The sequence below is a fragment of the Quercus robur genome, chromosome 7 (assembly GCF_932294415.1).
Source record: "Quercus robur chromosome 7, dhQueRobu3.1, whole genome shotgun sequence".
NCBI classification, from domain to species: Eukaryota; Viridiplantae; Streptophyta; class Magnoliopsida; order Fagales; family Fagaceae; genus Quercus; species Quercus robur.
In genome coordinates, this window is record NC_065540.1 from 19,859,381 (window position 1) to 19,877,411 (window position 18,031).

The 18,031-nt window shown below is 35.9% G+C and overlaps 1 protein-coding gene across 1 annotated transcript; it reads left to right on the plus strand.

Annotated features, from left to right (window-relative positions):
• The first annotated feature begins 362 nt into the window (after positions 1-362).
• Positions 363-3,628, plus strand: LOC126691132 (uncharacterized). The gene is made up of 5 exons (XM_050386205.1): positions 363-491; positions 547-649; positions 2,308-2,643; positions 2,855-3,075; positions 3,158-3,628. Exons 1-5 carry the CDS (start codon positions 363-365, stop codon positions 3,626-3,628), a joined length of 1,260 nt encoding a protein of 419 aa, XP_050242162.1.
• Positions 3,629-18,031: the final 14,403 nt, after the last annotated feature.

Here is an 18,031-nt window from a genome sequence, read left to right on the forward strand (position 1 = left end):
TTTAACAGAGAAGCCCACGGCAAGCTAAGCCCACGATGAGCCCAATAGATTACAGAGGTAGCTCGCTCACGGCAAGTCCACAGATTCTCAACCAAAAAAAAAAAAAAATCAATACAGAGAATCAGAAAATCGAACCCATCACGTCGCTAGCAGAGAAATCAAACCATCACGTCGCTGGCAGAGAAATCAAACCCCAATACTGCCTATATAGAGCAAATCAGCAAAAGCAAATCAAACTCAACAGCAAACCAAACACAGAGTGACAGAGGTGTTTATCTAAAAGAAAAAAAAAATCCCCAATACACAAACCAAAACCAAACCCTAGCAAACCAAACCCAATAACCCACAGTCACATTGCTGCGATGCCGCAGCTCGCTCGTCGTCGTCTTCGTCGCTCGCCCCTCATCGCAGATCGCAAATCGGAGATCGGAGATCGCAGATCGCTTTGCCTCTGCTCCGGTGCTCGGTGCTCCCTCCGACCCTCCCTCAAGGTATTTCTCTCTTTTTCTCTCACTGAAATGAAAAAATGAAATGAAATTTTCGCAGATCGTAGACGGTAGATCGGTCATCGGAGATCGCAGATCGCTCTGCCTTTACTCCGGTGCAACGTTGCTTGTTGCTCCCTCCGGCGATCCGGCCCTCCCTCAAGGTTTTTTTCTTTGACTCTCTCTCAGTCTCTCTCTCTCTCTATCTCACTGAATGACAAAATTGAAATGAAATTTATGAACGTCTCTCTTTATTTTTTAACTTTAATAGCCTATCTGATCTCACATCTCAGTAAGTCTCTCTCTTTTTTGAACTGTGAGTCTTTTATTGGTTGGATTTTGCTTTTTTCCTGTTTTTGTCTTTTTAAATTTGTCTTTATCTTATCCTTTTTGTTGGTCAGTGTGTTGGTCTTTTATCTTTAGTGTAACGTGTGTTCACTGTGTTGTGATTTGTGATTGGTATTGCGAAATTTTCTGATTGCAACTGGCTATTGTGATTGGGGCGCATGTTGTGCTTGTCTGTTGTCTGTTGAGTGGGGTGGGGAGGGGGTAGATGGGCTCATGGGGCCAGGTAAACAATAATTAAAGCAATATACTGTGCAGCACATTACACTGCTTTAATTATTGTGCTGCACATGGAATGTATAATGTTCAGCTCTTTTAATGTAATATGTACAAGAGGCTAAACAATATAACAAATTAAAGCAGTATAATTAATGACAAATAAATTAAAGCAATATAGTTTATTGTTACGCTAAACAACAATAATTAAAGCTATATAATTAAATTAACCAATACATTATAAAAGAAAAATGAATTAAATTATTTTTGTTTTTGTTTGAGGGGCTATTATTAATTAAAGTTGTATTAAAAATGGGTTGACTGTTTAAATTATAGTGGAAATTTTGTTTTTTTCTTGAGTATGAATAACATTCATATAACTAAGCAAAAATTTCTAATTAAAATTTTATTTTTTAAAATTCTTTTCAGGTTAATTTTTGAGTCATATTCTTAAAGCTAAAAGAATTATGAGCAAACGAAAAACAATTGATGCATTCTTAAAAAAAAAAAGATGTTAGTAATTCAGAAATTAGGACACCTGTGGCTGTAGAAACAAATGTTAATACTTCGATGTCTGATGAACACCCCTCCAAATGTCCAAAACTTCAATTTGAAGAGATAGATCGTGATCCAGGAACACGTAAACAAATATGTGAATTTCCTATCAACAAACAAGATGAAATCCAACGAGCTTATCTCATAGAAGGTCCATACCAACCTAAAGATATAGACTATCCATACAATGATGATACTCATCGTCGTCGATTTCAACCTTCATGGTTTGTTTCACATAAGGATTGGTTGGAATACTCACCTTCAATGAATGCGATATATTGTCTACCTTGCTACCTTTTTAGTAAGAAACCAATAGGTCGTCCCGGATCAGATGCATTCATTTCAACAGGTTTTAATAATTGGAAAAAGGTGAAAGATGGAATGAATTGTCCTTTAATTCGTCATGAAGGGAAAGAACCAAACTCCCCACATAAAATTGCTGTGAAATGTTGCGAGGATTTAAAGAATTATTCACGACATATTGACAAGTTAATTGAGAAACAAACGTCAAAAGAATTAGAGAGTAATCGGTTGTGGCTCAAAACCTCAATAGAGTGTGCTCGATGGCTAGCATTCCAAGCTTGTGCTTTTAGAGGTCATAATGAAAGCCTTGATTCAAAAAATAGAGGTAATTTTATTGAATTGATAAAATTCACATCAACTTTCAATGACAAAATAGCTAGTGTTGTCTTGGAAAATGCTCTAGGAAATGCCAAATATACATCACCCACAATTCAAAAGGAGATTTTGCATATTCTTGCTAGTAATGTGCGAAATGCTATTCGTGAAGAAATTGGGGATGCAAAATTTTGCATTCTTGTTGATGAAGCCCGGGATGAGTCGAAGAGAGAGCAAATGGCCATCATTTTGAGGTTTGTTGATAAAGAAGGTTTCATTAAAGAGCGTTTCTTTCATGTTGTGCATGTTAGAGACATTACTGCATTGACTTTAAAGAATGAGATATGTGCTGTCCTTTCTCGTTACAACCTCCACATTGAAAATATTCGAGGTCAAGGATATGATGGGGCTAGTAACATGCGTGGTGAATAAAATGGATTACAAGCTCTTTTTCTTAAAAGATTGTCCATATGCTTATTATGTACATTGTATGGCTCATAGGTTGCAATTAGCTCTAGTTACAGCATCTAGAGAAGTAAAAGATGTTCATCAATTCTTTGATCATTTGGTTAATATTATCAATATTGTTGTTGGTTCTAGTAAGCGTAATGATGAATAGCAACATGCTCAAGCAGAACAAGTTGAGAATATGATTGCTTCTAATGAAATTGAGACTGGAATAGGTGCAAACCAGATTGGTACTTTGCAACGAGCTGGAGATACTAGGTGGGGATCTCATTTTCAATCTATTTGTAGTTTGATTAAAATGTATGATGCTACTTGCAAAGTTATCAACACTATCTCTGAAGAAGGGGCTAACTATAAACAACGCGGTGATGCCGAGGGAGCTTATCAGGTATTAACATAATTTGAATTTAGGAGCTTATCAGGTATTAACATCATTTGAATTTATTTTAATCTTGCATTTGATGAAAGAGATAATGGGAATTACTAATGTTCTTTGTCAAGCTTTGCAACAACATTCTCAAGACCTTTTAAATGCCATGCATTTAGTTTCAACTACAAAATCACTTATTCAAAAGTTGAGAGATGATGGATGGGAGCCTTTACTTGCTAGTGTTATATCATTTTGTGAGCAACATGAAATTGATATTCCTGATATGAATGCTCGTTACACTAAAGGTCGAGGTAGATATCGTCGTCAAGATGACGATTTAACAATAGAACATCATTTTAGAATTGGCATTTTTACAGTTGCAATAGACTTTCAATTGCAAGAATTGAAAAGTAGATTTTGTGAGCTAACAACAGAACTTGTCATTCTTAGTTCAGCTTTAAATCCCAAAGATGCTTTTAGATTATTCAAAATTGTTGATATATGCAATTTGGTTAAGATATATTATCCTCAAGATTTCACTGAACATGAACAAGAGCTTTTGGAGTCTTAATTGCAACATTATGAGCTTGATGTGATAAAACATCCAGATTTTCAGAATATGAGTACAATTTCCAAGCTATGTAGGGGATTAAAAATTTCAGGAAAGTCTAAAATCTATTTTTTGATTGATAGACTTATTTGTCTTGTGTTGACCCTTCCAGTTTCTACAGCAACTACAGAACGAGCTTTCTCAGCTATGAAGTTGTTAAGAACAAGACTTCGCAATAGAATGGAGGATGAGCTTTTAGCAGATAATATGATAGTTTATATAGAGAAGGAAATTGCAGGGAATTTCACTATAGAGATGATAATGGATGAATTTTATTCCATGAAAAATCGTCGTCAGGCATGATTTGATCCGGTTGATGACCCGAATAATGGGAGATTTACTGAGGCTTAGTCCATGGAGCGGAGGCTTAGGCCGACAAAAATTTTTTGGCCCGTTTTGTAGCCCATTGTGAATCCTGTGCGCAGGATATAAAAGCCGTTTTTTTGGTGATTAGGGTTTTGTCTTGTTGTTTTTGAGAAAGAAAAACATTGTAGCCGCACATTGTAATTTTCTTTAATAATAATGAAATCCCTGCAACTCTGTGGACGTAGGCAAATTGCCGAACCACATAAATATTGTCTTGTGCGTGTGATTGTTTTACTTTTGGCGTTTTGTTTTCTCTATTTTTTTTGTTTCTCACAGGTTTGGAATTTCAGTTGAATTCCCAACATGTTCAAGTATATAATGATATATGAAAGTTGATAATTTTGTATCCAATAGACTTAAGAATTATATTTAGTATATCTCTGTTACAACCCAGCCCCCCCAAGTATGTATTCCTGGCTACGCCCCTGCATACAATATCAATGGTCACGATTCTTCAAGTTAACCATGTTGTTACAAAGTTAAGAAACCATTTTGGAAAAAATGTTTTTGCTAGTACGTGAGAGTAGGCATGCTCATGTTTGTTTAGTTGAGCATGGTAGTGTATGTTTTTTCATGTTTTCAGCATATAGCTGTATGGTGTACACTAAAGCAAGCATTTGAAATTCAGAGTCTAGTGAGAGTTTGATTTCCTTGTGATGTTTGCACTTTGCAGACAATGAATTGGCCAAAAGAAGAAAGATGATTACAGACAATATCTATTGTTGTGATTCTTCAGGTTAACATGTTTTTACAAAATCTAATAAGGAACCTTTTTGCTTTTGATTATCAACAGTGCCGATAATTACTTTGAAGAAAATGAAGAAAGTGTTTAATGCTGACGACAAGGGAACCATTGTGTGTTCGTGTTTATCCTTGGCAAGCTTTTCCCCCCTAGCTACTCCTTTTCCTTACTTTGATTATTAGATACTAGCTAGTCACATCATCTTTGAATGTGCCAAGAGCTTTGATTTAGCCATGTAACGAAGTTCAGTAATTCAGATGACGACACCAAAATAAAACATTATTGACAAACTCAATGACCAAAACCAAACTTTAAAAAACACAAGGACCAAAATAAAAGTACCCAAAATGTGGGCACCAAAAATACACTTTTGCCTTTTTAAAATGGGTGTGTGTGTTGATTATATTTAATCTGTTGGATAAAAAGGCAAATGAAAAATATTATTGTTGAGCTTTCATTCCAAGTTGGAGTAGGAACATATAAAGTTCAATTTCATAATAATCAATCGGGCATCCACAGGTCGGTCCAGGTTAAGTTTGTGCCCAACCCGCAACTGACCCAATCAAATTGGGTGGAGAAGTTCCACACCTGGCATTGACCGCGAATAGCCACAAGTCGAGTCAAATCGGGCTCAGGTGGATGGCGGTCGGCTTTGATTTCAACTAAAATACAAAGATCAAACACTAAAGTTTGATTCCTGAAGAATAAAATCAACAGATCTACAAACCCAAAGAACAAAAACAACAATAGATACCAATTTCACAGATAATTGAACCTAAGAGACTAAATAGAAAGATCAAACCTGAGAGATGAAGTCGATGGAGGTGAAGACGAGCTGGCGAAGTTGCGATTGAAGAGCAAAGATCGATGATGAAGAGTAGAGATTGACGATAAAGAGTAGAGATTAATGAAGAGCAAAGATTAGCGAAGAGTAGAGATCGGCGAAGAGCAGAGAGATTGTGAGAGGAGAGAGTGAGAGTAGAGAACTGATAGTGAGTTATGAAAAACAACATTTAACCCATTTATATCACGATTGGGTCAAGTGGCTCAAGTTTTGGAGGAAGAGACCCGCACTCGACTTGCTGGAATTGATTTTGGAAAGTAAGGACTTGCTATCGACCGTTGGAATAGTTAGATTGGGCAGCAGATAGTTCAGGTCCGATCAGTTTGGCCAAGTGGGTCGGTTCTTGGGTTGTTTGGACAGCCCTAATAATCAATGTACTCATTATCTTCAAGGAAAGTCACATAAACTTTCTTTACTACTTTTTTTTTTTTTTTTTTTTGGTAACTTCTTTACTACTTTTGCACCTCTAGAACTAGTCCATAGTGATGTATGGGGAGCTAGTCCTATTGTTTTTATCACTGGTGTAAGATATTATGTCATTTTTGTTGATCATTACTTAAGATTCACATGGTTCTTTCTATTGAAAAATAAATCTCAAGTCTTGAATTCATTTGTTCATTTTAAATCTACTATGGAAAATAAACTTGGTCACAAAATCAAAGCACTTCGTACATATTGTGAAGATGAATTTACCAACAAGGAATTGAAATTATTTTGTTCCTCTCATGGCACAATTCACCAATTCATTTACCCTCACACACTAGAACAAAATGGTGTAGCTAAACGCAAGCATCAACACATCATTGAAACCTCTCCTACTCTTATTTCCCAATCTGATGTTCATTTGTCATATTGGGCATTTGTCTTCACCACTTCCATTTTCCCCATAAAGAGAATTTCTTTCTCATCCTCACACTTTAAGTCTACTTGGGATTTACTGTCTCACACTGTCCCTGACTACACTACCTTTAAGACGTGTTATTTTTCATGAAAGTGTTTTTCCATTTCTTTCTCCTCCTCTAAATCAATTCAATTCTTTGTCTCTTGATCCATTTACTCTTACACCCACTTGGCTTCATTCTTCCTTAACTTTTCATCCTTGCATTATTGTTTCTGTTCTCTTATATTCCACCACAATATGTTCTTCATTCTACAAGTTCCAACTCATCTCTATCCCTTCAATCTATTCCTATAAATTCCCATTCTCTTGTTTCTACTCCTAGCATATCACCTACTCCTCCACCTTCTTCCCTTACTCCAACCTCTATTCTTACAGCTCATAAGTCACCTCAACCACTTCTGTTTCAATAGTTACTATGTGCCTGTTTGGTAGTAGCTTTCAAGTATTGTTATTTAAAATTATGAGAAAATTGTGGTTTAAAAAAGTGTTGTGAAAATACATATTTAAAGTACTTATGATGCAAAAAATGTATTTGGTACCATGTTTCAAACAACATATTTTAAAATGTGATATAATTATGTGTTTGGTATGTGTATGTATATTTTTTAAGCGGTAACTTTCTAACGAGTACAATTATTTTATTAATATTTATTAGAAGATTACACGTGAGAGAGAAGGGAGGAAAGGAGAGAAAGAATAAAAAAAGAAAAAGATGAGGTGTGCATGTGAGAGAGAGATGTTGTTGTGTTAAGTCTTATCAAGTGGATCCCATATTTTTTTTCAACTCAAAACTAGTAGGTGGAATTTTCTAAATTCAGTATTTAAATACCTTAAAATGAGAAACATAACTCAAATACTCTAAATAAAACCTCTTTCCAAACGCATTGTTTTTTTTTTTTTCTTTGCCCACACTTTTCAGTTTTTAAATACTAAAAAATGTTGTTTGAACTTTGAACTACCTTACCATATGGACCTTATATCACCTTAACCACCCCACCTGCCATTAATAACCATGCTATGCAAACTAGAGCCAAATCTTGCATCTTTAAAAGGAAGCTAATCCTTCATACCACAGTTCTAGATCCCTTGCAAATTGAACCCTCTACATTAGACAACAAATCTGGAAATTAGTACCTCCTCCTCCTAAGACCAATGTGGTTGGTTGCAAATGAGTGTAAACCTTATTGATATAGTGACTATATACAAAGCTTATTTAGTGGCTAAAGTAATTACAACAGGCTAGCTTAAACTATGATGAAACATTGAATCCTGTTGTTAAATCCTGTTAGACTCATCCTTAGCATTGCAGCTCATTTTATATGATCTTTATGATTTCATTGGCTTACTCAAAGAGGTTGTTTACATGCAACAACCCCAAGGTTTCATTGACTCCTCCACAACTCAGTATGTTTGTAAACTACACAAAAGTATCTATGGTTTGAAACAGACCCCTCATGCTTGGTTTGAAAGATTCACAAGCCACTTATTGATCATTGGTTTTCAAGCTTCAATGGAAAACCCTGTCATGTTCATTTACAGGTCTCATTCCACTATTCTTTTTCTCCTTGTCTATGTGAATGACATAATCAACACAGGAAATTTGAACTCTAATGTCACTAATCTCATCAAGAATCTTCCCAAGGATTTTGAACTCAAAGATTTAGCCCCTCTAAACTATTTCCTTGGTTTTCAAATTAAGTACACTCCTCATAGTTTCTTTATCCGTTATCCGTTGGACCAAATGCTCTAGCTAATTAGGTACAAGCTTAATTAGTTAGTTTAGTTAGTTATTAGATGATAAGATCAGATAAGGCTAGGGATACAGGTATAAAAGTTGTAGTCATGTACTCTGTAACTCATTGAAATAGAATGCAACTACTTAAAGATTTACTCATGCAAAAAAATCATTGGAGGGCTGGTTCCCTAAAAAAACTACTACGATAGTGAGATTGAGAGTTGAGAGAATTAACAGGTTCTTGTCTCGATATGTGGTGCATTTTGTTGTTAGTTTCCTCCAATATTTCAATAATTTTCCTTCTAAAAAAAATAATCTTTAGTGTTCTATTTTATAAACAAAATAGAAAAAAAAAAAAAAAAGGATTGTGTAGTGATTTGATCATATCATATGTGTTTACAAATTTGAAAATTGCATGATATAGTGCATGGTATAAATAAGAATGTTTCATACCTATTTAAAAATGCAAATATCGTTTTAATAACATAAAGATGCAAAATATCCTTCAGTTATTTTTTTTACATTCTCGATTGTGTGTTATTATTATTATTATTTTTTGAACTTTGTTACAACGGTTGCAAAATAACTAAATTTTAGCAAGTATACCATATTTCAAATAAATTATTTCTCATATAAATCTTAGAAAAATAATATCAAAATTTATTATACTTAAATAACTATTTTAAATAAATAACCATTTAAATTAATAAATATAACAAAATAAATGTATTTATTCTATTAGTAATTTTTTTTAATTACATAAATAAATATTATAATATATGGGTTGGGTTCAAGTTATGCCTTGTGTAATTCTAAGTAATGTTACACCACCTCATAACTTGTTATTAAATTCATATTTGGAAAATCCAACTGTTGAATTACATATTCTATATGTTCTTAACATGCATGCTAATTTTCATGCTAATTAGATGTGATTTACCATTCAATCCATAAATTCATCTTTTATGCATTATTTTAAACTACAAAAACTTGAATTTAAACAATTGATTGATGACATGACTATTAATTTTTAGCCCTTATTTGGGAGGAAGGAATGGAATGGAATGGAAAGGAATGAAAAAAATAATTTTAAAATATTCTTCACTTTTTCTTGTTTGGGAGTTTTAATGGAGGAAATGGAAAGTCCATTCCTTGTTTGGGAGTTTAAGTGGGAGGAAATGGAATGGGTATGAGGGAACACTCATTCCTCTCTGTTGAGGGTCATTTGTGAGAATTCAAGTAGAAAGAAGAAAGCCCAACGACAAGGTCAGCAAAGAATTGGCAAAAACCATTAGGCCCAAGCGGCAGGAATAATGGATCACAGGCCCATGAAATAAACCGATGAGCCTTGAAGAGGCAAGTGGGCTTAAAGAATCCCGGAAAGAGAGAAATAACATACCCATGGGCAGTATATGATGTAGAAAAGTGAAAAAGGGCCATCGCAGGCCCAAAGTAATACAAACAAAGAAAGTAAGGGGTCAATGGCAGGCTCATGAACCTCAAGGATGAGAATAAGGAAATTGGGCTAGGGAAGCCCAATGAAGTTAGTAAAAGCCCATGGGAATGCGAAGTTAGTAAAAAGACCAAGGAAGCCCAAAGAAAGCAAGTGGGCCAAGGATGCCCAAGAAAAAGACAAAAGGGACACAGGAGCCCATAAGTAGGAAAACCAATGGTTATACCAAGCCACTAGGGAGAAAGAGTAAACGGGCCTAAAAGAGGCCCAGCAGGATTGAGTCATTACAGCAGGAGTGACAGAGTAATATGGCAGGAAATGAGGGTAATCAAGAAATGAGCCAAAAGAAATGTAAGACTCAGTATCAAATGAAGCCCAGCTCCTCAGGGGAGCGGGAAATCGAAAAACAGCTCACATAAAAGGTCAAAAGGATTGGATGGCAGACTATGCAGGCAAGCTTTTAGACCACGACAGGCGAACAACCAGCAGGCAGATTTTGGACACACATGGAAGGGAGGCACGCGCAAGGCCCAGGCACCACCAGCCTGTACCCAGTCAATACAGGGCATGGTGATGTTATGGGTTAGAGATTCAGAGAGCATGGTTTGATGATGGGGAGAGGGGAAAAATCTATTTTTGAGGTTTCGGCTCAGGTTCTTTCGGGGAAGTGTCTTGCTAGGATGACTTACTACCCAAAAGAAGCAAACTGAGTTGGAATCACTAGGTGCATGCCATGAGGGATAGGGAGAGAGAAAGAACCTAGACCGTAGCAGGAAAGGGTGCCACGGAAGACAAACAAACAAAATACCCTTCTTTGTCTGGTGATGGGGGGTGGCACACAGACGAACCAATGGTGGTCGACCAGTACACCCAGACCACACAAAGGAGGTTAATAGCTAAAAAAGTAAAATCTAGTCACAGCAGGCACTATAAAGAGCGAATCTTGCCGTGAACAAAAACAGAGCAAACAACGGGAACCATAACTAAGAAATAGGAATTCAAAAAAGAGATCCCAGAAAATAGAAAAGAAACGAGTGGGAGGAAAAGAAAGAAAACAACCAGAAAGAAAAATGGAGGGAGAATTAGAACGGCAGGCATGCACCGGTAGATTGATTCTCTCTCTCCCTCACGAAATCCTGCTCTCTGTCAAAACCAAAAAGAGCCCTTGTGTATCAACCATTCAGGTCCGTTTCCCTCAGGGTAGTTAATCTCCACGACAGGATTTTCCTGAGAGGTTAATTGCGTTGAGAAGGAACGTTCTTTCCTCTCTGGTTTTGCTCCTGCGGACCAGATTTAAGCTGATTTCTTCATCTTCTGATTAACCCATACATATTACTATTTGCTCCCTTTTGTTCTTTTCTTTTTTGGTAAAAGTGATTATTATTGTTGTGATTGTGTTTGGGGATCATTTGCTCATTTCCTACTAAGTAGCCAGATATATATATATTTTTTTGGGTTATTATGTCTGTCTGCCACAACTTATCTGAAACAGCTCTGCCTGCCGCAAGCACGTTCCTGGCAAACCAGGCATATTTTGCGCACAAACCGGACCAAATTGAGTTGCAGTTAGACCGGTCCCAACTCCCTTATCCAGAAAACTTGGGCCTAGTGCAGCAGGAAGCAGCCCAACACTATTAGCACAGCCCACCACTTTACACTCTCTAATCCCTTTGATGATGCATGAGAATTAATAGGCTGAATGCTTCTAGCTACGATGATGGCTTGATGACCTGAAGAGAAAAAAAGATTGTAAAGGGTGACCGAGGTGAACTGGCCAAGGACCATCTGATGGTTAAGTCAATTTTGTCTTTAGAACACAAGGACGGTGAACTAGTGAATCGTAAAATGTATCTTAGGCTGATGGGGTTAGATCCTTTTTATAGAGAGTTTTTAGTGGGTCTATTTGTTCGAATCCATTATCATTATGGGAGATGTGTATAGTTAGTGAAGAAAATGAAGCGGATTTCGGGGAATCCTCCCCACGTTCTAGAATGATGAATCATGGCTCGATTGCTTGGTGTGTGTAGAAAGATCTTTTGAAATTAGCTAAGTGTTGTTTGGTCGCCCATGCCCTTGAACGTTATGGATGACTATCCTAATTTGGACGATCACAATATTAATGTTTGTGGTGCTTCTATTGGGCTTCCTCCCTTGTGAATTGTTCTGGACGTGATTTGGTCATGGACACCATGGACGAACTGAACTTAATTCAGACCACCATCACCTTTAAAACCTCAAATTTTCATTCCCCTGAAATTGGGAGGGAATGAAATTAGATTTAATGAATTTTTTACTAATTAAGCTTTGTTTGAGAGTTCATAAGGGAATGAAATGGAATTAAATGAAACATTTTTAAGTAAGGGAAGAGAATGAAAAAGAATGAAAAGAAATGGAATTAGGTAACCTTGATTGGATGTTTTAAAATAAATGAATGGAAATGAATGAAAATGAAAGGAATGTAAGTAGTCTTATTTGGAAGTAACGCAAAGAGAATGGAATGGAATCATTTTATGATAATATTACTATTAGACCCTTATTCATTAAATCTAATTTCATTCCTTCCCATTCCTCCCAATTTCAACGGGAATGAAAATTTGAGATTTTAAGGAAATCGAGAGGAATAAGTGTTATCTCCTATCCATTCCATTCCTCTCACTTAAACTCCCAAACAACAAAAGGGAGGAATATTTTAAATTATTATTTTCATTTATTTCCATTCCATTCCATTTCCTTCTCCCAAACGATGGCTAAAACTCTCAAAATACTCCTATATATTCAACTTTTTTATTTTAAAATAGGGATCTAATTGTAATATTGTCATAAAAGGATTACATTTCATTCCCTCTATGTTACTCCCAAACAAGATTACTTATATTCCATTCATTTTCATTCATTTCCATTCCTTTATTTTTAAAAATCTAATCAAGGTTACTTAATTTCATTCCATTTCATTTTTTTTTTATTCCTTTCTATTGCTTAAATACATTTCATTCCATTCCTTTCCATTCCATTCATTTCCATATTCTCTTATGATCATTCCATTCTATTATTTTATGAACTCCCAAACGAAACCTAAGATCATCATTAAATTTTGAAGCATGGAGAATATGTGAAGATAATGTAATCCAGCAGTGGATTTATCAAAATTCACATCTGATTAAAAATATTTGGAGGTGTACTATTGTTTAAAGTTACACCTGATGTAATTCTCTAAGAGTTACACCTTTTTTTTAACCACAGATCTTCATAAGATCTAAGAGTGAAAAATACACAAATGCCACATCATCATTATTCTATTTATTCAGTCAAAAAAAAAATTCTATCTAAAAATTAATGAGTCACTTGCCTCCGCATTAATTTTCCTAAAATCAATGCTTCTCTCTTTAAAGTCTAAATCTTAAAAGCTTCTCTCCCTAAGCTCATTTCCGTTCTCTATGGCTCCACCGCTCATATCAACTTCTGGTTCTTGCTATTTTCAAATTATCATGTGATAATCTCAGCTCTTTTATGCTAAGGTAGAAAAAAACCATATACCTCTCTTCTTCACTTATGAGTTTTCCAATGGTGAAAGCTGGTGCCTTAAAATCCATAATTTAATTATTTTCCTAAAGTCATAGCATCTTTGATTTAACAATCCAATTATAAGTACTCTTCCTAATGCAAATCCTTAATATGGAAGCTCAAGCCAAAGAATGTCGTAATGGCCCTTTTCAATCTCTTAACACACCCAATTAATCTTCATATCATTTTTGAAACAAAACCAACCCATTCAATGCTTAATTTCCTTTTAACGAGAGAGAGAGAGAGAGAGAGAGAGAGAGAGAGAGAGAGAGAGAGAGAGAGAGAGAGAGAGAGAGAGAGAGAGAGAGAGAGAGAGAGAGAGAGAGAGTTCAAAAACTATTGAAAAATGCAATGCTCTCATACAACAGGTTTCAATGAAAGAAAAATTTCCTTGACATTAGAAGGTGGAATGCTTGCAGAGAAGGGGTAATACTGCCAATGGGCTAAGCATGGAAATCTTTTTTTGATCTTTCCCCTTTTTAACCTTTTTTTGAGCTAAGATGATAGAAAAATAAATTTTTGATAAAGAAAATCCCCTTTTTAACCTTATCTGTTTGAAAATGTATACATCTACCAAAAAAAGAAAAAAAAAAGAAAAAAGAAAAAAAGAGAGACCCAAATAAACCAAGAATTACTAATGAAGAAAAACCAGTTTTAGCACAAAACTATTCCACCGCGGCCTCATTGTGGTTTTGGATCCTCCACCGCAAGCACAGGCATCTTCTCCCTTTGCACCCAACTGGGTTTATCATAGCTTGGGTAACTCAACTGTTAGCAAGGCGTTGGAGAGTGTGGATTGGAGTCGTGGAGAAAAAGGTGAGTTTAGAGAGAGAAGCTGTTCAGGTTTAGACTTTAAGGGAGAAGTGTTGATTTTAGGGAAATTAATGTGGGGGCAAGTGGCTCATTTATTTTTGGACAGAATATTGATGAGGTGGCATTTGTGTTTTTTTCACCCTGATATCTTATATAGATCTATGGTTTAAAAAATGTGTAACTTAAACCTCTCTTTTCCAGGAGCTATGATACTAGTAACCATAATTCAGAAAGTCCAAATCATAGAGAATAATTTTAATATAAGGCCTGATAATCTCATAATGAAACTCAGCCTCCACTTTGCCTTCACACAATTATGTCGAGGAATTTTTTTATTGAAGCTATTTGTATTGCTAATTGGAACTAATTTAGTGCCATAACTGTCCCCTGCTTAAGAAGACATTTTTTTTTGGTTGAGTAGAAACGATAGTCTTTATTAATTAAGGAACAAAATATACAATGGGGAAGAGAACGAGGGACATATGACCCCCAATTTCTCTTTTGCATCACTAGCAAACACTAGCGTAGCATGATTACATTGTTAACAAAGAAAGAAAAAGAAAACAACGAGACAAAAAATTCAAAATCTAACTACTAAAAGAAAAGCAATTCTTCACTTGGATGTCCAAAAAACCTGAAAACTGCCAAACGACACCTTTCTGATATACATGGACATCAAAATGATGATTTTTTTTTTCATCTAAGGATTGCCTTCATGCCCGGCATGATTGCCCTGCAACCTTCATCAATCCCATTGTTGACCAAACACCTTGCTCATTCTTAGACATGGCAAAACGGGTCAGAATTTTCTGACCCGACCCGACCCGACCCGAAAAATACTCGACCCGAACCCGATTTTTTTGACCCGAAGCAAAAACGGGTTGACCCGTGACCCGACCCGTGTTTTGTGCGGGTCAACCCGACCCGACCCGCGACCCGACCCGAACCCGAACTATTTTTTTAAAACTTTTTTTTTTGGGTAAAAAAAATAGTGAAATTAAGACAATATTGGTTTAATTGTTTATTGTGAGTTTTAAGGAAACAATTGATACATTTTGATACATTTATATAACTGCATGCAAATTAATTGAAAAATAAATGGTTGAGCATTCTGTAATAAGTAAAGATTTTTAGATATCAAATAGCAAAGTACATGCTAAGATAATCTGGTTACAGTAAAGTTAAAAACAGATTTAAAATTGCAGATATGTGTGAGACACATTCACAAGTGTGAAAATAGTAAAGCCAAAGTATCAAATTAGCATAAATTATGAATGCTTAGATCTATTTTTTAACAATTTATGTTCAAAATAAATGGCTTTTCAAAATAAATTATGATATTTCCTAGAGTGTGTTCTGCTTAACAATGATATGATCTTCATAAAAGAGACTAGGTATAAATAAGTAAGCAATCAAACTTTAATGTATATCTCAAATTGAAATAGAGTGTCAACCACAATTGATAATAGATTTTAAAATTGTAACTTTCTTATATGTTTTAATTCTTTATCAAATGAGTTATCCAATAAGTCATTTGTAATTTTTTTTTTTTTGAATGTTGATATTGTGTAAAAATAAAACTTGTATATTTGTTTTACTTATCTTTGTGTTGTTTTGTTTTAGATGACAATGTTAGGATTTGTATAATTTTAAAATTATTGAATAAATATTAATAAGTTTAACTGAGTTTATTTTTTATATAAGTAGTGAATTCAAAATAATGCATTTTACATCAAGTAATATGTTGCATAACTATCCAAATGGCAAATACATATTGTTTTCTTTATAAAAAAAATAAAAAATAAAAAATAAAAAATTTCATGTGAAAAATACGGGTCAACCCGACCCGACCCGCAACCCGATTGACCCGAACCCGATTTCAACCCACTTAAAATGACCCGTTTTTGACCCGTGACCCGTTTGACCCGTGACCCGATTGACCCGACCCGAACCCGACCCGACCCGCCCGTTTTGCCAAGTCTACTCATTCTCCACAATTTTTTGTTTCTTTTCTCCCTTAACATCCGTACCCTCCCTAATCAATTTTTCTGTTTGCTTTCTTTTGTACCCAGGTTCCACATCTACAACAGAAGACTTAATAGGGTTTCCATTTGTAGACTCCTTAACAGACTCCACTTTGTTTGGGCTATGCAAAGATTGACTCCTACTTTTATCTTCATGACCACTTTTTTTAGGCCGGCCCTTACTATTATTCCTGTTTCCATGCACGTTACCATATCCAACTTTAAAACCAATTTCTAATCCCTCAAAACCCGATTTTTGCTCAACTTGTTTTCCCATCAAGCTACAATTGAAGGTAACAGTATCCTCATCCATGACTACCACCTCAATCAAGTCAGAGGAAATCGTGCTAGAATCTGGCACACTGACAGTTGGATTTGCTTTTGAGAATGAAAAATTTGAACTGGTTTGGATGGCAAGATTAATCTTCGAAATCAGCTCCTCAAAAACAGGAACGTGATTCTTCACAGTCATGATTGAATCCTTCTCAACTGTTACAGCACCCTCTGACGGAGCACCGTCGACTATACCACCTTCAGGTAGACTGTCCGACTGCACTGAAAACCTCCGGCTACTTTCACTTCCAATTTTTGGAGCGCCCTACTCATTAACCCTCCATTGTGAAGAAACCCGATCACCCTGATCAGCTTGAACATCATCATTCCGCCGTCCTAGGCTACGTCTTGCTTTGTTTGCATTCCCATGATTTCTACGATACCCCGCCTTCAACCACTCCCCATAAGGAAGACACCCCTGTTTTCGGTCTCTAGGAACATAGCACTCCTTTACCTCATGACCAATCCAACCACATTGATAGCAAAGCCCAACTAAACGTTCATACTTGAAACCAATGCAAACCTTATCTCCTTCAGGACTGACGACAACTCCTCCTTGGCGTAATGGTTTATCCAATGGCAACTCCACCCTTACTCTGATAAAGCGAGCTTGGTCAGACGAAAATGCCTTCAAATCAACTTCCAGTACTTCTCCCGAACCACTGCCAATATCCCTGCCCACCTCTTCCAATAACAGATCAAAAGGTAAACCCCACACCTGAACCCACATCGGCATTGAAGAGAATCTAACCGATGTTGCTGTCATACCTCGCTCCCATCTTCGTAATGCCAAATGGTGGTCCTCCAAAACTCCATGGACCATTTGCTAGCACCCATTTCAACTGACTCTCCATTGTAAACTTGAGTTGAAAAAGATCATCCCCCACATCAACAATGCGTAAATCCGAGCCCATCCTCCACACAAATCGTAGCATACTCTTGGCTGCACGCTGATTTAAAACTCATGTTGTGAGAAACCTCCCCAACAAACTGAGGGAACACTCTTCTAGCATCCTTTCCCTCTGTGAGACCCCAACCTTAATGACTTCTCCCTCATCCTTTATCAAAGTTATACTTTGCAACTTGTCCATAAAATCCGAATCCATCATGAGAATAGGAAAAACTCTAAATAGACTTTACTGAAACTCTTAAAAAAATTGAAGGCAAACATTGAGAATTAACTAATCCTCACCCAGAATGTGAGAAGAAAAGTCTCTCCCTAGAGAGAAAAATACTCACCTATCGTGAGAAGAAAAATCCTTTTCTTCGATATTGTTCACTTAAGAAGACAGGTTGAGGAGTCACCCAAGTAAATGACCTATTCTTATGATTGCCATTTACATTACCACCTCGGTAGATTGAGGACGTTTTTTTTTTTTTGGTACGTCATTAAAATTCACATTTAGGCTGATTTGAATTGACAGTTACACACATAACTAACACTAACATTTTAGTAGCCTACTCGAGTTCCAAGTAACTTTAGGCTTGATTTGATATCATCATTGCAAAATGAAATGGGTTTATTATTTGTGAAAATGTATTAGTTTCTATCACTATGGCTTCGACGTTGGGTCCAGAATTCTCCTTAACAT